The sequence below is a fragment of the Neltuma alba genome, unplaced genomic scaffold (assembly GCF_004799145.2).
Source record: "Neltuma alba isolate B1F8T4 unplaced genomic scaffold, ASM479914v2 tig00002616_pilon, whole genome shotgun sequence".
In the NCBI taxonomy this organism is placed as follows: domain Eukaryota; kingdom Viridiplantae; phylum Streptophyta; class Magnoliopsida; order Fabales; family Fabaceae; genus Neltuma; species Neltuma alba.
The window spans coordinates 54,672-79,499 of record NW_021632940.1 but is presented as its reverse complement, the minus strand read 5'-3'; the positions used below and the strand labels follow the sequence as shown (position 1 = coordinate 79,499).

Here is a 24,828-nt window from a genome sequence, read left to right as displayed (position 1 = left end):
AAATATTCTGTAGCAGCTTCTTTGTGTCCCAAGTGCTGCGAGGATCAGCTTCAGCATGGGAAAGGTACTGCATGCGTTTTTTACTAGTCTGTTGAATAATTCTCATTTATAGACTGACAATGGACTGCTGTCAACAGATGGGTTTTCCACTTTGCACACCTTCGTCAACTTCCTGTATTGGTCCCCTATATGCCCACCGAAAACCCTAGACTGCGAGATACTGCTTATGAGGTTAGCTTGGATGAAATAGACTTTGTCACAAATAATGTCTTTGCATAGTATCTGTAATGAACTAAGTTGGGGTGAAATACTTTTTATTCTGTGTTTGGCCTACAGGTTGCTCTTGTTGCATTGGCTACAAATCCATCTTTTCACAGGGATCTCCTTTCCATTGTGAAATCCTGGCCTTCTGTTATTTATAGCGCATTGCCAGTTATTTCAGCAATTGAACCTCAGCTCAATACGTCATCCATGACTGATTCACTGAAGGAGGTTAGTCTGATATGTTGGAATAGCATTTTGAATTTGTGAACCATCTTTTCATTTTAACATGTTCCTTTTTCTTGGGCAGGCGTTGGCTGAGTTATATGTAATCAACGGGCAATATGGGGAAGCCTTTTCATTGTATGCTGATGTAAGTGGTGTTAGTGCACTTTTCTTGTGTTCAGATATCTATTACATTCATTGATTATCATGCAAATGCTTTAGCTCTGAGGTCTTTTGTCTTTATTGTGATTGGCTGTTAATTTCCTTAACTTTTCTCTGTCTTGCTTGAAATTTTCAGCTTATGAAACCAGAAATATTTGACTTCATTGATGAACATAATCTACATGAAGCAGTCCGAGAAAAGGTGTGATTCTAATCTATAAAATTTTGATTTATCTGGGAATTCTGTGTTTCTGCGTATTCTTATCTGACGATCGAATTCACATCTTGTTTCTCTTTGTTGGCATCCGACATTATGCATTGTTACACCTGAATAATCTTCTTTAGAAGTTTAGCTGCAGTATACTAGGATCTGATCATTCATGTTTGTCAATATCGCATAAACTTATTGAATGCATATGACGAAATGGATGAACAATAGAATCCCAATACACATCTAAAATCGGGTCTCCAGATGTAAAACATACTGTTCATCAAAGGGGAGTTGTTGACTTTTATTCTTGCAATGGCATACAAGTGCGTGTTTTCTAAGAGACTCCGAACATTTGGAATTCAGAAGTTTGTTTTGGTCCTTTTTTGTTTTGGAGTAGGAGCAGTACATATGAAGGAGATAATTGATCTAGGAGTCTGCCACCCGATCTCATGAGTGAAGGAGGCAAGCAATGCATGATAAATATAGCTCTATACATAAAAAGGAAAGAAATAAGTTGATTATAATGTTAAAATCTCATGTAATGAACAACGGCTGATCTGAAAACAAATGAATTCATAATGAACCCCATACCTACGAGATTCCGAAATAGATTTTTAAAATGTGTATGGCAAAATGGATGAATTAATAGATTCCCATCCTTGGAGAAGTAGCATGAACTGGTTGCAGATATAAACATGATTGTTGTTCTTAAAAGAGAATAGTCGTTGATTTATCAACTTGAAGTGGCATATGAGCTCATATTCTGTTTGCACTTTTATTTCATTTTCAATTTTTTATATGATCCCCGGATTCTTCTTGGTCTATGCTGTGCTTTTTCAGGTTGTCCAACTGATGATGCTGGATGGGAAGCGTGCAGTTGCTCTATTTACTCAAAACAGGGACTTGATAAGTTCACCTGAAGTTGTGAAGCAACTTCTGAATGCTGATAAGAAACGTGACTACAGATATTTTGTACATTTATACCTTCATTCATTATTTGAAGTAGACCCACATGCTGGGAAGGAATTTCATGATATGCAGGTAGGTTTTATTTCTTTCACTTGACCTTTGCAGGCTTCCTTTTGTTTTGGATTCTTTGTCGGGGTCCAGTTGTATCATTGCAGGCTATTACAGTATTAGTGCTTAGTGTTGTATTCTTCTCCAGTTCACCTTGAATTGGTGTCTTATTATTGCAGAATCCATCTTATGTAGCTTAACATTAATAGTGATTCGTAAGTTGGTGCATGTGCATAGACACTTTATTTTTTGGTGCTAATATTGCCATTTTGTCTGCCGTGTACCAGGTAGAACTTTATGCAGATTATGACCCAAAGATGCTGCTCCCATTTCTTCGCAGTAGTCAACATTATACCCTTGAGAAGGTTTGACGTCAACCTGTGAATATTGTCGACAGTTATATTTATGTAAAATTTAAATCAAATTCTTGACATTGTATTCAGGCCTATGAAATTTGCATCAAAAGAGATCTATTGAGGGAGCAAATCTTCATCCTAGGAAGGATGGGCAACTCAAAGCAAGCCCTATCTATGATTATAGATAAATTAGGGGATATAGAGGAGGTACTTTTATCTTCATCAATGGAAGTGGTTTTTGGTTTCAACCATCTTCCAAATCTTGACTTAGAACGTAAGGGATTTTAAAGTTTAAGGTCATGGTTATAAGGAGACCATTCTGGTTTGGTACAGGCTGTAGAGTTTGTCACAATGCAGCATGATGATGAACTTTGGGAAGAACTGATCAAGCAATGCCTACACAAACCTGAAATGGTATTTTAAAATTAAATTGATGTATAGGATATTTTAGTCACTTCTTTTACCCCACACACCCACACACACAACACCTGCCTTTTATCAACCCGTTCTAAACTTGATGCTTTTATTTAATAGGTGGGTATTCTATTGGAACACACTGTTGGGAATCTTGATCCCCTCTACATAGTAAATAAGGTTCCCAATGGCATGGAAATACCCCGGTAACTAATATCTCTTCATAACCTATTATTTATTAGCAGGCATATACAATGAATCAGTATTATTATTGTAATTATTATATCTGATAATATCAATGCTTATCTCGCTAGTTCTGGTTGTGAATATGCATTTTATGGACCGTTCTCAGAATTTCAACCGATTGGTCTTATCAATCTCATTCTGGCTTCTAATTCCAACTTAGCATGGGAGCATTTTTTTCTTCAGTAGCCATAAAATCTCTATCTGTTTTTCTTGCAGACTTAGGGATCGGCTGGTTAAAATTACCACCGATTACAGGACTGAAACATCACTCAGACATGGGTGCAATGATATCCTGAAGGTAATATTCTTCCCTGGCCCTCCCCTGCCTGTACCCTTCCTGGGTACAAGGGAAAATCATCAAATTTTAGTTAATCGGAACAACAATACATCTTTGCTGATTTTCCGTCATTGAAATAGGCCGACTGTGTCAACCTGTTGGTTAAGTATTACAAAGAGGCGAGGCATGGAGTTTATCTAAGTAATGAGGTCGAGCCACGGTCTAAAAGAACTGAAAATCATGATTCTCAGGTGGTTGAGAAATCTACAATTTTGAGAAACGTTGAAGTAAAGTCGAAGAATCGGGGAGGTGGAAGATGCTGTATATGTTTTGACCCTTTTTCCATTCAGAGTGTGTCAGACTCGGTCGTTGTTTTCTTTTGCTGTCATGCTTATCACACAACCTGTCTAATGGATTCCACTGACACTAGCAGTAGCAATAAAGAGATTGAAGTCACTAACGGAAAGGCTGAACATTATGATTATAATGGTTATGTGGATGAAGAAGAATCCGAGATGGATGGTCATCGTATGCGTTGTATATTATGTACTACTGCTGCCGGTTGAGTTGCGGGTCAAGTGTCCTAGGTCAACTGCCTGTGCTTCCGTGGTTGATATTCTATTGTGGTTGCTTGCACTTAGTGCATGGGCCTCACTCGCATCAATTCGTTGTCAATATAGTTTACAGATTCTTCTAGTTAGAAACTTGTAGTTTTTCTTCAAAATTAGTTTTCCTTGTGCTTAGTCACAATTTTTTGTACTGGGAAATGTTAGGATGCTTATACCCGAACAGATCATGGAACTGAGAGGAGTAATATCAAGTCTATTAATATTTCAAACTTCTGCGAAATCTTCAGCCAACTCTCTCTCACACACGAACACTCTCTCTGTCTCTCACTCACACACACACACACACACTTTTTGTGGTGAATCTGACATGAAATAAAGAAAGAAAAACCACTCTGACCGTTTAAACACATATTTGCATGAGATATGTTCATTGAGCAATTATAAAACCTGTCTCCTAGAAGACTGTTAATTTGACCTTGACGGTCATTACGCATCAAGCTATATGATGCAAGAAAGAATTGATAACTATTAACAATGAGGAATTTACTCTCTTCATCCCTCCCTGTGCCCCGTTTTCACAAGCATATATACATGTGTGTGTGTGTGTGTGTGTGTGTGTGTGACCGCCAATATGTAATTAACTAATTATCCAAAATTTACTCTTTGCACGAGGCTAGCATAAATGCATAATATATTCGAAGGTAACCTTTTTCTCATTGGAAAACTCTAATCGGACAGTTATTTTGATTGAACCGATTTACAGCTCTAAAATTAAATCCTTGCAGTCAATGGGCGGCGAGCATTACTAAGAAATAATAATGAAGGGGAAACATTCACTCTGTCTAACGTGTTCGCATGAGATTTGGTTACGGAGCAACTATAAAAACTTGTCTCCGAAAAAGTGCTACTGTGACCTTGATGGTCATCAAGCATTAAGCTATATCCTTGTGGACAATCCTGTTAACCAATCAAGAATATTCAATCACCTTTTTTCCATCGAAATAAACTCCGGGTCAAACATAGTTACTCTGATTAAACCGATTCACAGCTCTACATTTGATTGAATATTCTTGCGAGTATTACTATGATCTAAAAGAAGACTGATCGCTCTTTTCTTACATCGAAGTACACCCCCTCGTACGTATCCATAAGTTATTACACATTGAAAAATACAAACACAACCTTCTGAGCATCATATGCTATATAAAAGGACGTCTTTGAATTCCTTGTCTGAAACACAAGAGAAACCTCAAGGAGTGAAAGCCATTTTGCTACTTTTAACACAATGAAACACTCTTCCTTGCCATTTCAATGGCTCCTATTCGTTTTTCTGATACACATAACGTGTCTCTCTGAAACTCAATCCATCACAATTCCTGGGTTGAGCGCAATTGAAGGAACAACCTTAAAAGACCAAGAAACATTAATAGCTGCATCAGATACTGGGGACTTCAAAACATTCTATTACAACCAGACTCTGGATCACTTCAACTACGGGCATGAAAGCTACACAGATTTTCAACAAAGATATCTCATCAATTTCAAGTATTGGGGTGGTGCCAATTCCAGTGCTCCTATATTTGCTTACTTTGGTGCTGAAGCTCCTTTAGATCTTATCCTCAGCGTAGTAGGATTTCCAACTGATAATGCCGCTGCCTTTAGCGCTCTAGTGGTATTCATCGAAGTAAGATTTTGGCGTAATTTGAAGTATACTGTCATGTTTCATCCGAATATTCTCATATACTGTGATCCATTCAACTCAAAATCGTCTAAAGATTTTGCATGTTTTGATCCCAATTATTATTTCTCACCAGCATCGATACTATGGGGAATCAGTCCCATTTGGATCAAGGGAAGAAGCGATGAACACAAGCACTATTGGGTATTTCAACTCAGCTCAAGCCCTTGCTGATTACGCAGAAATTCTCATACATATTAAGGAAACTTTACAGGCCCAGCAGTCCCCCATGATCGTATTTGGAGGATCATATGGTGGAAGTTAGTTCCTCAAACAGTCTTCTTTAACTACGTTTCAATTATATTCTGACATAAATATTTATTTCTTAAAATATGTTTGTTCTGCAGTGCTTGCTTCATGGTTTAGACTGAAATATCCCCACGTGGCTCTTGGGGCGCTAGCATCCTTTGCTCCAATCCTCTATTTTGATAATATCACCCCACAAAACGGTTACATCTCTATTGTCTCGAAGGATTTTCGAGTAAGTAAACCATAGTTTGACGTTTGATCTTCTTTTGTCCTTATCATAGAATATGTCCTTATCATCATAATAATTAACATACACTCGATTATCATATTAAAGTAATACAAAAAATTAAATATATGAAATGAAACCTGCCGACGAATGAAAATGAGTTATATATGCAGGAAGCTAGTGAAACATGCCATGAAACTATTCTAAACTCCTGGCCTGAAATAGACAGAGTAGCTTCCGAGCCAAATGGTCTTTCCATCCTTAGCCAGAGATTCAACACTTGCCGGTAAAAATACTAACTTTTTCTATCACCTTTTTGTTGCTTTTAGGCTTCAGCTTAATAATAAAGTCATCTCATCACTCACCCTGTAATAATATGATTTTTGCATTTCATTACTGTCTCCGTGTCTTTTTTTTTTTTTTTTAAATTCTTCTTATTAGGCCCTTAAATTCGTCTTCTGAGTTGAGGCGGCACTTGGAGGACATGTATGCTCGTGCAGCTCAATATAATCATCCACCATTATATCCAGTTAGTGGAATCTGTGGTGCCATTGATGGAGCATCATCAGGAAGTGATATACTCAGTAAGATATACGAAGGCGTTGTTGCTTATTATAAATATAAAGGTAATGACTCATGCAAATTTAATGGCCCTGCTAATGCAATTGAGAAGGAGACAGCTGAAGGCTGGGGATGGCAGGTATGGGCGCGCGCGCGCGTGCATATATAATTACATTTAATCAGGATGACAACTAGTGATTGATGTTTGAATTTGATCCGTGTGTTTATTCTATTTCATTACTATTTAATAGCCTCATTTGGTGTAATAGCATTCTCTACCGTACATATGAAGAAGACAGAAATCTATTTGTTTAAAAAAAAAGGAAAAAAAAAGAAGCAAACTGCTATTATGTGTACGCATGTAATGCCTGCTGGGAACTGATCATCATATATAGATAACCCTTTTTTTTATTAAAAAAAAAAAAGAATCATTAATTGCAAGCTGCTAGCTAGTTATATAAGCAGTTGTCCTTTTTTTGATGTTAAAATGAAAAGATATTTGGCTTGTAATTTTAGCGTTGTAGTGAGATGGTGATGCAAATTGAGCGTGGAAATGGTACGATGTTCCCTCCCGAACCTTTCGACCTAAGGAGCTTTATGGAGCAATGCGAGCGTGACTATGGTGTCTTACCTCGTCCCCATTGGGTCACTACTTACTATGGAGGTCATGTAAGCCTTCTTAATTAATTTGTTTATCATACACTCATTAATTCTCAAAAGGGTTTTCATGAGAAATTATGCATCTGTCTAGTTCATATATATACATATAGATATATGAAAGAACAAGAACACACATTACTTTTGTTTTATGAAAGAACAAGAACACACATTGCTTTTGTTTCGCATGCAATAATTATTTTCAATAGATCTTAGTGTCATTAATTAAGATATTGATGATTTTTCATCTGGTAATCACCGTACGTACGTCCACGACAACAGGATATAAAACTGATCCTTCAAAGGTTTGCTAGCAACATTATTTTCTCAAATGGGTTGAGAGATCCTTTCAGTGCTGGCGGGTAAGCATCCTTGAAATGATCTATTATTCAGAATCAGACATAAATATAACTTCAAAACAGACTTATGCGAATCTTTCAATGTATTTCAGGGTCCTCCACAACATATCAGATAGTGTGATCGCCATCTCCACAGTCAATGGTACTTTATATTCATATAATATGCATACATACGCACAAATATATGTATGAAGAGAAGAGAAAAGAGAAAAGAGAAAAGAGAAAAGAAACTGATCACTTTGAAATAATTTTCTGGGTCGCATTGCTTGGATATGCTGCGTGCAAACCAAAGCGATCCCGACTGGCTGATCCAACAACGAAGACAAGAGGTTGACATTATCAAAAGTTGGATAGCTCAGTATTATGCTGATCTTCGCCTCCTGAACCGCACCCAAAGCTGATGATGCCACTGACGAACGAAGCATTTGGTTTTTGTCACAATAACATAGATATCTACATAAGAATGATGGATCAAATAACGATCATCAGGAGTAATTAATTTAATGATAGATTCATTAAGTTGTTATGATGAGGCTTTAATTATAAAGTATAAACATCTCATATCTCTCTCTCTCTCTCTCTCTCTCTCTCTAACAATCCAATTGAACCTATGCATCAAAGGACATAGTATATAGTTAATGAGACTCTGCATAATCACGTTTATACTATCACTTGACTTGGAAATCATATTGCCCAGTGGCATGCTTATACAATTGCGTACGCGCGCGTACACACATATATAACTCTCAAAATTTAACGAGATGCAGTTTGAAACGAACCAATCAATCAGTAGTTAAAATTGTTATTAGAGCAAATGAATTGTGGACAAAACTCGTGGATCTTAACACTGGTCTTCTTTTCCAAATATCAATCCTCTTCATCGGGGGCAGGATTAGAATAGAAGTTAATTAATATTGGACCTCAATCTTGGAAAAGACCAAGCACAAATTTACAATAAGGAGCAGTTTTAACCACACGTACGCTTTGGAATTCTTGAAGATGATTTAAAGACTTCCAAAAAAGAGAATGCTCTTCTCAACCTTCTTTCCTCTTCATTTCTACTATATCTTCCTCATTCTCATTTCTTCACTTTCTTGTTCGCAGTTTTTATAATTCATATGCCAACCATAAAACTCCCGGAAAGATTTTCGACTGGTCTCCATAGATTTGCATACATAGCCAAAATACGACTTGGTTATAAAATTCAAATGATCATTTATTATTATTAAAGCAAGGCCGATCCTCTCCCGTGATAGTAACGGAAATAGCTGTGAAAAAGAGAGTTTCTTTTGCGCCTTCCAAGTTCTAATTATGTTTTGATAAGTATGCATAGTTGTCATTTACCGGGAGCATTTAGATGAATTGAATTTGCAGACTCATTTTTGGATACCTAATAGTGAGGTTAGAACTTCATCCTTTAGGCTTGCAAGGGAATGGGATGCAAGCATAACTTGGAGCAACCGTGATGCCAATATGGTGGCAGATTTATTGGCTAAGAGTTCGCTTACTGCTGCTGAGGGAATAAGTGTTCTTTATTCTCCTCCAGATTTTGTTGTTAGTTATATGTTGTCTGATATAGGATAGTTTCTTTTTTACTGCTGGTTGTCATCAAAAAAAAAGAACTCCATCCTTATGAAGCATAGTTAAGTTTGCATCCTTATCAATTAAACTTTTAAGTTTTTTATTTCATTCCCATCATTAATTTTTTTTACTAAAGTATAAGTATCTTTCTATTGGAAGTAATTTTATTTGAAGTACGGTTAGACACTAATATAAAATTAGTTGTTAAATATAAAATGCTTATGGACTGATTTCGACAGAGGTTGGGCTGGATAGTTAAAATGTCCAAATTATCGGCAGATCCATAATCTAAGCCCGAATGACCAACGAACATGTTGCCATTTTTTTGTCAAAAAAAGGGGGGACCATGGGCGCTTCTAATGAATCAGTCTCTGTCTGGCTGACGGTGGAGAAATTCGCCGGAGAACACTAAGAAATGAGCGGAAAGCTGCAAATATGGCGACACGGATCAATTGCAGTCAAATTCTGCCCTCCTTGTGCCTGCGTGCATAGTAAGCGCTTCTTGCACCATGGCCCAGACACCATAGAGGAGCTTCTCGATAGGCATCTGGTCAAGAAGGATAATCCCCTTGACGATGAAGAAGAAGAATTGATTAATCGGAGGAGACTTACCAGTACTCGTCGTGAAGCACTCAGCCTTTACCATGACATTCTTCGCGCCACCCGATTCTTTATGTGGCCTGACTGCAATGGCATCCTCCGGCGTGATATTCTTCGACACAACGCCCGAAAAGAGTTTGAAGAGGCCCGCTTCGAGACCGACCCGGAGATCGTCACCCGATTACTTATTGGTGGTCGTTAGGCTATTCAATCTGCTCTTGAAAAGCTCGCCAATCAGATTCAGAAGGATCGTGGCGGTGGAGATCCACGCTGACCTATCATCATCTTCCCATCTTTCATATGTTACATTGACTGAACAAATATGTTATACTTTATCAATCTTCAAAGCCAATGAATTTGTTTATGTCTTTTTTCTTCACTTAAATATATGGTTTTGTACTGAAAACTACCACAGAGTAGCAAATATTATTCAAATTTGACAAATGATACGATAGTCAACACAGGAGAATCGAAATGCTTTCTTATTATGCAATCTTTCGTCCTTTGCCTGTCATATCATCTGTTTTTTTTTTTTTTTTATATCTTCTATCTATTTTCCCACCGAATATGTTCTCTGGTTGTTTGGGGCATTCTTTAGTTAGGGGAAAAAAGGCGATGTTTATGCAATTAGCGTCTGACGCATCACTGAGTATCGATGCTGATAAGGATGTTGTAATGACTAGTTCCTGAGGAATAGGACGTCTTGAACTTACCACTTATCAGCACGGTCCTTAAACTAGATTATGATCTCCTAAAATCTAATGCTCGCTAGGTGCAAGCTTGGGCTTTAAATTATATCATAAATTATACTCCTCTGATCTTAAATATAAGATCTATTTTGTAGTGAAAGTTACACAATAAAATAGGTCTGGTATTTAGGATTTATACTACAAGATGAATTTTATATTTATATTTAGGACCATAGTAGTATTTTTCTTTTCTTTGGTCATGTTCTCGAATGCTTCGTAGCCTGCTGTTTTTCACATCAGACTCTTAGCTAAATCGGTTCTGGTGGTGCCCCACGTTTTTCCCTTCACCATATGCCCTTGTTTGATGGTTATACGGATTCGTGCCTCCATTCTTTGCGTGTCGCCCTTTGACTTGTCAATTCTTTTGTGGTGTTGCACGAAAATTATTGTCAACCATTGCCTGATCTTCTTGGTCTATTCTTACTCAACCCTTCATCTTATTCTTATTGATGCATGAAGGAGAACAGAAAATAACTAATACGTAATTTGCACACAGCCCATGTTAAGTTTGATAATTCAGATCCTGGGGTGGAAGCTATTTTGGCACGTGTTTGAGCCTTGGGATTTTTTTGACTTTATATTTATTCTTTTCCAATTAAGCATACTTGTGAGTTGCGTGGTGTTATCTTTCTTTTGTGTCCTTGGGTTTTACTAAATTTTTAACGATTGGTCTTTAAGGAGCTTGTAATGCTACTTACATTCACCTGTAACACTCGAGACATTCAATATCTCTTTCAATCTTAGTTCCTCCGTGCACTTGTTCTTCTGATTTAAGTTTCTAAAGTGCTCACACGTTTGCAAGATGGATCGTTTTTTGGTATAAATTCCCTTGGTGCCAAATCTTTTCTCGTTCCTGATTGGTTTTCCAGTTTTCCCCCCAGTTCATCGGGTTCTTGCCAGTTGGGTCTACTGAGATTTTTCTCCTAGACAGGAATACCTTATAAAACATAATCTGAAGATTTTCACTCACATTTTTTTTGGTGCTTGCAGCGGTGGATTGTGCTTTAATATTATGTTTACTGTTGCCTGACATTATTTAATGTTGATATGATAAAGATGTTTCACTTCCTTATTGATGTAATATAAGGAACTGATTTAGGCATCAGGAACCAGTTTTGAGTTCGCTCTGTTTTACTTACAGGAAGATGTTGATTACATGAGTTGAGAATATGTTGATTATATATAAAATCCATGTTTTATAGCAGTTCTGACCGTTCAAAAGAAAGCATGTACATTTAGCAGGTCTCACCAAGCTAGATGCTTAGATGCTTCCTCCATTTGTATCTTTGCCATTGCGTGTATATATCTGACATGTCCATTTGTAAGCCGTCGCCACATTCAATAAGATTTAATAAGAGATTTAATGAAACTTAAAATGCAAGGAATTGTAATTAAGATTCTTAATTTTAGATAAGAATATTTTGGCACGTGATCATGTGCGAAATATTTCTTTTCCATGTCTTTTTAACATTTAAATCTTAAAAAGAATATGTAAAGGAATATTAAAAAATAAAAATAAAGTTGTATAAAGCATAAAAACTGCATAAAAATATTGAAAGAATATTTTAAGAAATATTAAAATAGTAAAAAATTACTCAAGTAATAACATTTATATTTTATATGATTTTCAATGCACTTGTAAAAAACGCAAACCTTACAAAGATGAGAGAAGAAGGAGTGTTAAATCAAAAATCTAATTGAAATTTCTTTTTTCAACAAATGGCTGTTTGAGTGGAAATCAAATCATAGTTTTAAAAATAATTTTGTAATATATGAAATATGTATGTGAAAGAAGTTTTGTCTTAGCTTACGTAAAAGTAATTTTTAAAAGTGTTTTATGAGTCACCAAACACCCCTACTGTAACGTCTTAAGTTTTATCGGGTTTTAATAACCTTTTTTTGTTGATTTTGAGGATAGATTAGTGATTTAATGTTGATCTTGATGTTTGGGTTGGAATTGAGGTATGTTGGAGGAATAAGTGAACGTACCCCTCTCAGGGTAAACTTCGCCGCGGCGAACCGGGAGTTCCAGGGGAAAGTATCCTTTCGGGAAGGTTTCGCCGCGACGAAGGTGAGGGCATGCCGCGGCGAAGATTTTCTGGGCGAGCAAAAGTTTCCTTTCGGGAAGCTTTCGCCGCGGCGAAGATTGGAGTTCGTCGGGGCGAAGTCGGGTTTTCAGGCGAGTAATTCCTCTCGGGATTAGTTTGCCGCGGCAAAGGAGTCCGAATTTATATAGTCGCGGGAGGGGTTCAGTTGTGCGAAAATTAGAAAAATCTGAGGTAGAGAGAGAGGCTCTGCTAGGGTTTCGGTATTTTGGCTTGGAGGGGGCATTTCTAAGGATCCATTACTTCAAGTAAGTGATTTTAACCTCTAATCTACTTTCTTTCTTGGAATTTTTGAGGATTTATGGTGGAACCCTAGAATTTTCTAGGTTGTGATGGAATTGAGGTTTTTGACCGATTGTTTTGAGTTTAATTGATTGCTTTGGGTTAGTCTAAGTTTTTAATTGGTGTAGTTTCCTTGGATTTGAAGAACTTAGAGTTTTTGAAGTTAGGGTTTATAGAAAAGGGAGTTTTGTGATTGAGGATGATAATGTAGAGGTTGATTTTAAGTTTTGTGAATTGGATTATGTCAAGGGGGTTAAATTGGATGTTTAATCAGTTTAGATTGTTGTTAGAATTTCAATTGTTCAAATGGGATGCTTGGGTGTAGAATTCCTATAGTGGGTCCTTGAGGTTTGAACCCTAATTGATGCTTGGAAGGGGATTTGATGTTTTAATGGACTTTTATGACTTTGGAGTGTTGTTTTGATGGTTATACCCTTTGAGTTAGGTAGAGTTTTGGTTGGAGCTAGGAATTTTGTGTCCCCAAGTGTTGTTTTGGCCACATTATTAGTTTGAAAGCTAATACATGATGGTTGTGTGTTTGTGTGCTTGTGTAAGCCAGTTGTGAGCCTTGTTGGTGCACGGACTGTATTGTTGGTTGTTATTCCTTGCTCAGGTGAGAGGTAACCATTTTCCAATCTTTAGCACATGCTTCTGTGGTATTGTGAGTATATTTATGTTTTGTGCTCTGAGTAACAATTATGTTCAAAGTGTATGTTGTATATAAAAAGGAAAACCATCTTGTGGGGTTTCGATTGATGATGAATAAGTCTTGGAATTGTGAAAGATATGCCACTGAAAGAAGTTAATTATGAAATGTTCAATTACTATTTGATTATGGTTTGAGCATGATGCATGAATTGGGAATTGGTGAGAGTTTTTGATAGTTACTACCACGTGGTAAGGCCTCCATTAATGCATGAAGGTTGGCTCAGTACGTCCCTCAGAGTGAGGGATAGGCCTTTTATGGCTCCTTACATCCCCCATAGTGAGGGATAGGCCAGGTTCGGCTCTTGAAAATCCCCCAATGTGAGGGATAGGATTGATGGAAATTTCATCATTGCACTTGCATGAATTGTTGTGGCTATCACTTATAATATTACTTGTGAAATGCCCCACTTGACATCTCACGAGCACCTATTTAGTAGTACCTTGAATTGGAAAGGTTGGTTACTGGGACGTTTGTCTCACCCCGTGGTTTACAATGTTTTCAGGTGAAGGTTCTAAGCGTGTGCCTTCAGGAAGAAACGCAGAGGCTTAAGCTTGGTTAGCTTTAGGCTTCTAGCTTTTGTTTATGTATGGCTAGTAGTATATTACCACGTTTGGAGCCCTTTTGAAATTTTTCGATTGTTGGTCTTATTGTAACTTGGAGGAATTGTTATCTCCTTATTTTGGTTGGCCGGAGGCCATTCCTAGTGTCTTATGAATCTTTGATTTATTTCGTTGGAAACTTTTTGAATGGGCTGATATAGATGTATTTTGTTACCCGGGCCGGAGGCTCGGAGGCCTAGTGAATGTTAATGAATGATTTCTAGTTGCATGCAACAGAGTGTGGGTTTGACTCGAGTTTGAATGTTAATTTCTAAAAATATGCAAAATTCTTTCTACTATGGTAGTTCCTTTTAACAGCTTTCCTTTTCTACCATAGTAGCGAGTTTTATGATTTTGAGGTCAAGGGTTTTACACCTGCCAAAGTAATTAAAACAAGAATTAATATAATTTTTAGTCTTTCAAATTTGTTTTTATTTTATTTTTTGTCTTTAAGTTGGAAACTATTAGTTTTAGTTTTTCAAATTTCTCTTCATTTAAAATATTGATCTCTATAATTCAATAAAAAATTTAATAATTTTGTATTTTGAGAGACCAAAACCTATTATTTAAAATTTAAGGAACTAAAATTAAAATGAAAACAAATTCAAGGAAGTAATGATTATATTAACTTTTAAAAGCATTTCATGCATTACCTTTCCTCTTAAGCTCTTTCGTCCGAAAATAATGTAAAGGCCAAAAATGTCCGTCAAGTTATGTCAGCTGAAGAAAACGTCTCTTCAATGTCTTCACTCATGTTTGGCAATGATTAACAGAACGAAAGAGGCTTATTTGTTGGCAAGGAGACAATAACGAGGCGGCAAACCTCGATTTTATGAAACTGCTCGTCATGAAATTCAAGGCTGCAAGAAAGATAGCCTCTCACAGCCCAATTATGCGAAGCTCGCTCAAAATCTCATCAAAGTCTGCAGGAGGTTGGCATGAAAATTAAAGTGCGACTGCTCTCCCGTATGGGGATGCCAAAACCTACATAATAACGATTGTCTCTTTTCATTGCAAGTTGAACGAGAAATCGAGAGCCTTTAATTAGTTTGAAAGATGGCTTTATCCTCTCACCCGAGAGTCAAAACATGAAGGCAAGGTCTACCTAGCCCAGAAACCATTTGCACAATTCTGGCACGCAAGCTCGTCGGTGCTCTGGGCTGGAGTAGAGATAAGGCCATGCTCCCCGTCCCTCCATACACCTCGTCACCAGTAGAGGGATTACTAGATACTTTGAGTGTGCACGTATCTAAAATAACCATGAGAACGTCGGTTACAACTTACAAGGCTTCCCCTCTCTTTCAGGTAGGGGAGGGGGCTGTAATTCAGCGGAGTAACATTCAAAATAGACTTAAAACCCAACAGTGTTCTTTATTTTCGGTAAGAAGATAGGTAGCCGTTGATAGATGGACAACGGACACATCAATTTCATAAATCATCATATTCATCAAAATTCAGTGTTTGGAAATACCCAAAAGTGTTTTTAAAAGATTTTTTTTATTTATGAATTGAGACAAACTTCTTCACGTATTTATTTCATATAGCGCAAAATTACTTTTAAAATTATAATTTAGTTTCCATCTAAATACCTCATGAATTCATTACTTAGATGATATCTTCAGCTATCAAGCTAAGGCCTTGAAGAAAAGGGGGATCTTGCAAAAGCTTCAATCCAACACTACTTTTGCTATGTTGCTCAGTTGTCCCCTCAAATTATCCAAAGATCCCACCAACATGATGGTATCATAAACCAATAACACCAAATTTTCAAAATATCTGATGAGTACGTCCGCTTTCTAGTTTCCATTCAACCAATGCACAAGCACCATTAGCAAGTATCTCAATTACTTTGTACCTGACAGTGAAAAGCAGGGAATTAACACCATGATCAGCACCTTAAATAGATCGCACAAGGTAAGATTTTTGCCAGTTCCATTCAGTTTTAATCACTTAATCACAAAACGCAAAATTCCCAAAAATAGAATATCCAGCAATTTGTTCAATGTAGTTGAAGAGGGAACCCCGATGATGAGACTGACATATATCTGTTTTCGTAAAATAAGAATTGAAAATCACCCAACAAAGAAACAAAAAAAAAAGAATTGAAATGCAGTCTCACCTCCTTGACAATTCCTGTAAATCCTGAAATCTTTCACCCTTTTTTCGGTTCATGGGTTCGTCGTCTCAATTGCCATGTGTGAGACAATATTCTGAGCATGGAATTGGTTTATGTTGATTTCGGATTGGCCGGATATTTTAATTAGGTTTTTCATTTAGGTAACTCATCAATATCCCTTTAACTAGATTGAAAATTGAAGGGCACGTCTAGTCATTCATGTCTAAATTTTAGCAGTCTACTCATAAGATTGCAAGTGCTTCCATAATACAATCCGGATTCGCATCTCGTACATATGTCCTGCCCCTCTCCTCTTTTATTGTTGTTTACAATTTGAGCATCTATATTTAAAATTATTATAAATTTTAAATTAAGTTAATCTTTTGATTATACCGCTTTCTAGAAGCATGAAATTATTGATTAAAAATCATAGATATAAAACTTTAAATTTTAACCGTTGGAACACTAAAATTTTTCATGTACTCAAGTAACTCGATAGAACCTTTGATATGCTATCATTTATGTGACAATAACATCAATTATTTATAAATTACATATATATATATGAATTCATATACATAAATAATACTGAAGTCAAGTTGCTAATATCGGTCAATCATTATACAAATAAAAACTGTTTCACACCTCTCCTGTCCGCAGTACGTTGCATATATTTTCTCCTTAATTACGAATGCATATATAATAGGGAAAACTTGCATGATCATCTAGTTGGCTACATCCACACCCTTATTTTTCCAATGGGCAAATTAAATGAGGTCTCGCAGGGGCCACTAAATGGCGATATTGGCTTCGCAATAGGTCGTTCCTTCCCGATTCTCTTTCACTTCCCTCCCCGGCTCCCCGAAAACTTTCCAGAGGCGTTTTCTCCCGCCAAGGCCCCAGATCTTCCTCGGTCCCATCCTCTCAACTGTCGAGTGTTCAAAATTTTTAATCTCTTGGTGGCAGATTTTGATCGTCCTTATTTGCGTGTTAGTTAGGGTTTGTCGAGCATAGCAATTCGAGTTGAGTTTTTTTTTCCTTCTTAGGGTTTTCTATTGCGGTAGATACAAGAGCTGGTGTTTAGGTTCGGTTAGTTGGAAATGGCGAACGTGGATGGGGTAAATGACGGGACATTCAAGGCTACTTTCACGGTTGACGGGGAGTTGAAGCTAGAGAAAGAGTGAAGGAGAAGCTGGAGGAGCTGATCGGGGATTCCACCGATGGCATTCTTGTTGATTACGTCATCATGCGATTGAGGAATGGCAGGCGCAAAAAAGAAGCAAGGAATGAGTTGAATCATATCTCAGGGGATGACAGTGGTTCATTTGTATGCTGGCTGGGGGATCACTTGACTCTGAACATTGATAATTTGTATTTACAGCCGAAAGATTTGCAAGACGATCGATCTCCCAAAAGAACGATATCAAAGGTCCAAGCTGACGACAATCGGCGTTTAAATTCAGAATCTGAAGGAGGGACTTCTCATAAGCTATGTAGAAGCCGCCGGAACAAAGGTTGGAAAGAATTAGCAAGGAGGGAAGCTGAGCCACCTACACTGCGGAGCTCTGAGGTTTTTGACAATTTGGAGGACAAAAGCAGAACCAAAGTTGATAATAGTGGTCCAAGATCATCATCATCATCATCTTCACTTGCAAATCGTAGAATGAATAGAGGTCATCTGGGGAAACGAAAGACGAAGAAAGGTGAGGTTGCGCCGAAACTATCAATCATCCACGACGGCTTCTTCAGTTTGCTCCGCGAGACGCACTGCATTTGCCTACTTAAAGGCCATCTTTTTCGGGCCCACCTGTTCAGCCTTCCGTGAAGCGTCTTCGTTCTCCAGTTTTCAAATCCCATGGACGATGAAAATAAATTCAAAAATAATATTGCTTAAATTTTTTCATAGGAAAGTTAAAACTTGAAGGAAAAAAAAAACAGAAAAACGAAATAACAAACTAGAAAAGAAGGCTCCCTTGTATCCTGTGGGTGAAAATCTTGCAAGATCAACATGTCTTGAGTCAGTTGGTGAGCTTCTTTAGCCAGGTAATCTGCAAAAAATTTTCCACATAATCTCTATGCCAGCTAAGGTTTGTTTGATTCGCCTTTAACAGAAAATTAAATCAGATGGGATTAATTCCCAAGCTCTCCTTTGCCACCATAACCCTCAGATGAGGAGGGCAAACATCAAATCACTGCGAAGTATTATCAGCATTTCTTTTCCCACCATTTAGTCATTCATTTAATTTATAAATGAAAGATTCATTACCTAACCCAATACGTTCCTCCCCGTCCTCCTCTTAGCTCCATTCTTTGGGCCAGTTACAAATTTTCAACGTTTTGTGCATATATCCATCATCCAAGGGGGGGAAAGAAAAAAAAGAAGCTTTAAGCATATCCCTTGAGTTAACGTATTCCTGATCATGCCCCCCATCATCCACTTTCTTAGTGATTTCCCTGAAATCACCGTCTTTAACACCAAAAGTTACTTTCATCATTACCGTAAAGAAAAAACCGAAGCTTTGATTGATGGGTTTGTTCGCATAAAGTGGAAAAAGTCAGCTTCCTTGTCTAATCCTGTTGGCATAAGTTCAGCTTTTCACCGCATAAATGGGCGTCCACTTGGAGATCAATTAATTGAATAATAATTCCTAATTATATATTCGATCGTGTGTCTGGTGACCTTGCGGGTCTATTCACACCAGAGAATAACTCCACATAGCTCAAAATTAATTATGTTCACTGGTGCTATCATAATGCTATCAAAATGGACTGAATTTGCCACAAAATGCCAGACACTGTAAATGCAGGATTTTGTACTTTCGGTATTTGATGATCCATGAATAAAAGGTAATCTTTTGTCTTTATATTGGCAAAGGTAATTCACCCAGAGGAAAAACAATGATATATGGCCAAATTCTCATATACATGGTTTACCGTCCAAACTTTTCCTTAAGCTAATTAAAATACACGAACCTGAACATAGCAGTTTATGTTATTTCATTATTCCCTCAATGCCCTCTTCATTTCCCTTACGTTTTCCCCTCGACATGAGTATTTTCTTCAGTACTAAATATTAATCAAGGAATTTATGAGTCATTGATACATATGTATCCATGTGTGTGTTTGTGTATCATGGTTTACTGTTTTATATAACTTAGTAGCATCACTAGTTTGTCCTCTTGTTTTGTTTGGTTCATGATATATATTTGTATTTCATGAATCATTACCAAGTCCAGCTTTCTGTGCTTCCTAAAACTGCAATGCACGCTAGTTTGTAAGGCCTCAACCATTACAAGTTTTTGCAAGTTGATATAGACACAGAAAAAGTTGATGGTGACCACTACCGGGAAAAACAAAAATTGATGGCAAAGGCCACGTGGTTTAGCCTTCTGGATTATTCTATTTCCATCAGTAGCGTGGTTTCCTATTTTATAAACTGAGAAGCACCATTATAATGACATGTAGTTTATCTTCTTAATTTTTTAAATAATTCCCTCTTTATGTAATTAATTCGAATATAATGTGTGATATTGGCTTGCACATTGTCAGATCATCTAGTATATATATGTACATATGGGCATACAACCTTAAAACATTCAAGCTAATTAGTAGAAATTAAATACTCACGACTACTCTTAGCCATGAGATCCCTTGTGTGCTCCTCCCAATGGTTTTCTCTTTCCTTCTTTGTTTTCTCTCTTGGTGTTTCTGCTTTCAACATTCCAAGGTTGGGGACTGTGCAGAGAACACATCAACATGAACCCCGAGCCATTTCTTCCTCATCAAATCTGCCTGAGGATCTCAAGACATTTTATTACACCCAAAGGCTCGATCACTTCAACTATAGGCCGGACAGCTACGCCACTTTTCAGCAAAGGTACTTCGTAAATTTTAAGTACTGGGGTGGCGCTAAATCAGGTGCACCGATTTTTGCATACCTCGGCGCAGAAGCACCTGTGGATCCAGATATAAATTTTATTGGATTTCTCAGAGAAAACGCCCCTCATTTCAATGCTCTCATTGTTTATATTGAGGTAATAAATTACCCACTGTGTCAGTGATCATCTCAGAGAGATTAATTATTAACTTTGTTACATGCCTTTAATTTTAACAGCATAGGTATTATGGGAAATCAAATACCCTTTGGTTCATGGAAAGAAGCTATGAGCAATGCGAGTACTCGTGGCTATTTCAACTCAGCCCAAGCTATAGCAGACTATGCTTCTGTGCTTTTACACTTGAAGAAAAGCTTGTCTGCTCGAAATTCTCCCGTCATCGTTATTGGAGGCTCCTATGGTGGAAGTAAGTCATGACCACATCGATATATTTTAACAATTAATATATCTAATAAATTTTAGTATTTATTGCACACCTATCTAATTAAGTATATATTTAATTAACTCTCCTAATTAATTGCGCAGTGCTTGCATCATGGTTCAGGCTAAAGTATCCTCATGTTGCTCTTGGGGCTCTGGCTTCATCAGCACCGATTCTTTATTTCAACGGCGTCGCCCCACGAGCAGGATACTACTATATTGTTACCAAGGACTTTCAAGTAATTTAATATATTTCAAACTTAAAACTGTTTAAGAAAGTACGTACTGATCATACCATTAAATTAATCCTTGAAGAACAATTAATTATTGCAAACGGCACATATATGAGTGATGCAGGAAACTAGTATGAGTTGCTACCAAACTATACGGAGATCATGGTCTGAAATTGACAGGGTAGCAAAGAAGCCTAATGGCCTTTCAATTCTCAGCACCATGTTTAGAACTTGCAAGTAAGTCTTGTTTTATCTTGATGCATGAAACCAGATTTTCTACTATTAGTAAGGTTGGTTTTCAAGGTGAGACATTGCCAGATTAAGGTCAAATGCTGCTGATACCATCGTACTGATGATGAAAGTATGCAGATTATTATTTATTGTTAGGTCAAATTAATTTGATCAAATAAAATTACACTAATCTCTATTTCTTGTTCCAGAAAACTGAGGCACAGTTCTGAGCTCAAGGACTACTTAGACTCAGTATATGCCGAGGCAGCTCAGTATGATCACCCTGCTTCCTATCCAGTAAAGGCAATCTGTGGAGCCATTGATGCGGCAGCTAAGAAAAACAATAATATTCTTGATCAAATATTTGAAGGTGTTGTCGCCTATATGAAAAATAAATCATGCTATGACATGAATATATTCAATTGTCCTAGTCAAACTAATATGGGATGGAGATGGCAGGTGCGTGAATTACATATGGCTGGTCTGAAACTAACCACGTTCTATCCATCAAATATCAATCTTAATCTCATCCTACTTAGAATCTTTTGTCAAGAGTTGATAATGAATTGACTTTTTATAAACAGACTTGTAGCGAAATGGTTATGCCAATCGGACACGATAAGAGTGATTCAATGTTCCCACCAGCATCTTTCAATATGAAAACCTTTGTCAAAGAGTGTAGGAGGTTGTATGGCGTCCTTCCACAGCCTCACTGGGTGACTACTTATTATGGGGGTCCTGTATGTATATCATTTATTCAACTTCATGAAACATAGTTTCCAAAATATTTATCACAAAGATTCCTTCTTGCCATAAATCGATCCAAAAGAAATTTCTTTCTGATTTATATGATACTGCAGGATTTGAAACTGAAACTCCGTAGGTTTGCAAGCAACATCATCTTCTCCAATGGTCTTAGAGATCCCTATAGTTCTGGCGGGTAAAACAAGTTATATTGAAGTGCGTACAACTTCATTTTTATGTATTAATTTATTACCATAATCACTTTGTTTGCTTTTGTTTATCCTAAAACGGATCTCAGGGTGTTGGAGAGTATATCAGATAGTGTCGTTGCTGTATCAACAGTCAACGGTACGTCATCTTTATTATCGTTATATGCATTTCTTTATTATTATTAGTTGAGTATCCTGAGTTATATGATGCGTAAATTGTTGACGCCTTTTAACATGATTGTTTTTGAATAATTGCAGGATCTCATTGCCTGGACATTCTTGAAGCAACGCCAAATGATCCTCAGTGGTTAGTGATGCAGAGAAAATCTGAGGTAAAGATAATCAAAGGCTGGATTGCTAAGTACCGAGCTGACCTACGAGCATTAAATAACCAAAATATTTCATATAACTACAAAGCTGGTCCACAATGGTGAAGAAAGACTATGATCTCCACAATAATGTATTCACCAGTGTTCAGTGAGATCATTAAGATTGTGCTGAAACTAAAGCTGGCGGGAAAATTATAATCTATAATTCGCAGGCGCTCTTATAAGTGCTGAATAATGGGTATTGATGATATATATACTGATAATATAAAAAATTAAAACTAGCGAAATAATAGTACTGTTAATTATAATCATTTTGACATTGTGTTTCTGTCTTACGCGGAATCCACCAATGGTTAATGAACGGATTCTGTAAATGCATCATCATGTATCCACGTTGCTGGTGTTTGTGAGAGAAACAGTGAGCAGTTGTGCTCCCCATAAGCAAACACACAATGCCATGGTGCCGCCTCTTGTCAAGACAACAGATATTTGTCCTTTTATTTTATGTGTGGCATTGTGAGGTACATCCAAGAATTTTTTTATCATCCAAAGGAAGTGGGATTACTGAAACGTTCCGTTATACAGGTCAACTACGTTAGTGGGAAATAGTTTTAATTAAATGGGACACCCACGACAGTTCAATATTATTAATTAATTAATTGGTGCTGCTATTTCAAGGTCGAAGGATTGGGGGGCATGTCAATGACGAACGAATGATAAGATTATTGTCTGGAAGGAATTAAAGAGGTAAGAAGGGGAAAAAATATAAATGACACAGGTGCAAGGGTGAGACCTGAGATCTTCTTTATATATTATTGGCACCGAAAGAAAAAAGAAAATACTACCTCCAGTCCTTAATATAAGATCTTGTACGTTTGACTTTTTATTTTAGTCCTAAATATAAGATTCCAATCCACTTTGTCTCTCATATTTATGTATTACCTCCGGTCCTAATTATAAGACCCAGTTGACTAATTTGAGGAGATTAAGGAAGTAAGTTAAGTTAGTTATTTGTAATAAATAAGTGTTGTCATTCCTAAAATATCCTTGCTAATTAAGTGTATTGGCTAAAACTATCATGATTAGAAGGATTATTTTGGAAAAAAATACATAAATATGAGAGACAAAATGGATTGGGGTCTTATAATTAGGACCAAACAAAAAGTCAAACGGGATCTTATATTAAGGACCGGAGGTAGTATTTTTTTTCTAATTAAGATAGTCCTTTTAACAATGATAATTCTAACCAATACACTTGTTTAGTAAAGATATTTTAGGAAAGGGAACACCTATTTATTACAAATAACTAACTTAATTTCTTTCTTTAATTTTTTCAAATTAATCAACTACCTCTTATAATTAAGACCGGAGGTAGTAATTGAGAAGGATAAGAACATATATGGAGGAGTTGTCTTCTAGCAACCTCTTTATTATTAGATAAATTTAAGGAAAGAAAATGCAGAATGCTCATGCTCCTTTTCTGCTGTGCTAGCAATATTTGATATTAATAACTAAAGTTGATGAGAGTATTAGTGACTGTTGAGACTTCAAATTCCAACCTTCATACACATGTTAATAACCTAAATACGAGAGATCGACTCCTTTACCCTCCGTAGTTTGAGAGAGACATATATTTCTCATATCTTTTACAGATGCATACATAATATTTGCATATGTATTACTTTCCGTCTTTAATATAAGACCCAATTAATAAATTTAAAAAATCAAAATAACTATTAAATTATTTAATTATAGTATATATTACATGATTTTTTTAAAATACTTATTCATATCATTGAATTATATATTAATAATTTAACTAATCTAAATTAGTTTGAAAAAACGATATATATAAATATTTTAAGGTAATTTAATATCTTTCTTAATTTTTTTAAATTAATCAATTGGGCAGGAGGCACTATGTGTGTGTATTTTTTTATCTTTTTTTCCCCGTTGCTCGGTGCGTCTCTCCTACGTACGTATCTAATCATGGAGCTCCTTGCGCCACAACTTCCCGTCTACGGACAGGAGAGGACTGCATGATTTGGCGACGTTCGAGGATTTGATTATCGGGAGCCATGGATCTAGTGCATGGCCCAGAGAAACAAATCTGGATCAATCTCTTTGCATGGCAGGTCGACATTTGATTTCCAGACAAGTTAAGTTCGCAGGTTGAACCTCATCACTAATTTTATGGTTGCTGGCTTTGAAACTTCACTTACTGATTAGCTTTTAAAACTCCGAAGTTATTTAACTCGTGACTGCGTGAGTTAAAAATTATGGTGAGTTGAGCAGGCCATGTTTAATTAATCCAACATAATTTTTTTTTAAAAAAAACCTCATTTTTTTAAATTTCTCAAATGAATTATTTGAAGGTTGGCAGAAAAAAATGAATTATTTGAAGAAAGGTTTAGAAAACACTACCTGTCCTTAATATAAAAATAGTTAAAAATTTAATTTAATTCTAAATATAAAGTCTCAATTCACTTTGTTTTTA

General features: G+C 36.6%; 1 protein-coding gene and 3 pseudogenes across 1 annotated transcript; all 4 read left to right on the top strand.

Annotated features, from left to right (window-relative positions):
- The first annotated feature begins 3 nt into the window (after positions 1-3).
- LOC114733876 (vacuolar protein sorting-associated protein 41 homolog) lies at positions 4-4,018 on the top strand (annotated as a pseudogene).
- A 1,005-nt stretch (positions 4,019-5,023) lies between these two features.
- LOC114733865 (lysosomal Pro-X carboxypeptidase-like) lies at positions 5,024-7,929 on the top strand. Its single transcript, XM_028921365.1, has 9 exons — positions 5,024-5,422; positions 5,553-5,736; positions 5,824-5,957; positions 6,125-6,237; positions 6,393-6,651; positions 7,029-7,181; positions 7,452-7,531; positions 7,621-7,668; positions 7,782-7,929. Exons 1-9 carry the CDS (start codon positions 5,024-5,026, stop codon positions 7,927-7,929), a joined length of 1,518 nt encoding a protein of 505 aa, XP_028777198.1.
- A 1,595-nt stretch (positions 7,930-9,524) lies between these two features.
- On the top strand, positions 9,525-10,050 carry LOC114733855 (uncharacterized; annotated as a pseudogene).
- A 9,860-nt stretch (positions 10,051-19,910) lies between these two features.
- LOC114733846 (lysosomal Pro-X carboxypeptidase-like) lies at positions 19,911-22,436 on the top strand (annotated as a pseudogene).
- The last annotated feature ends 2,392 nt before the right edge of the window (positions 22,437-24,828 follow it).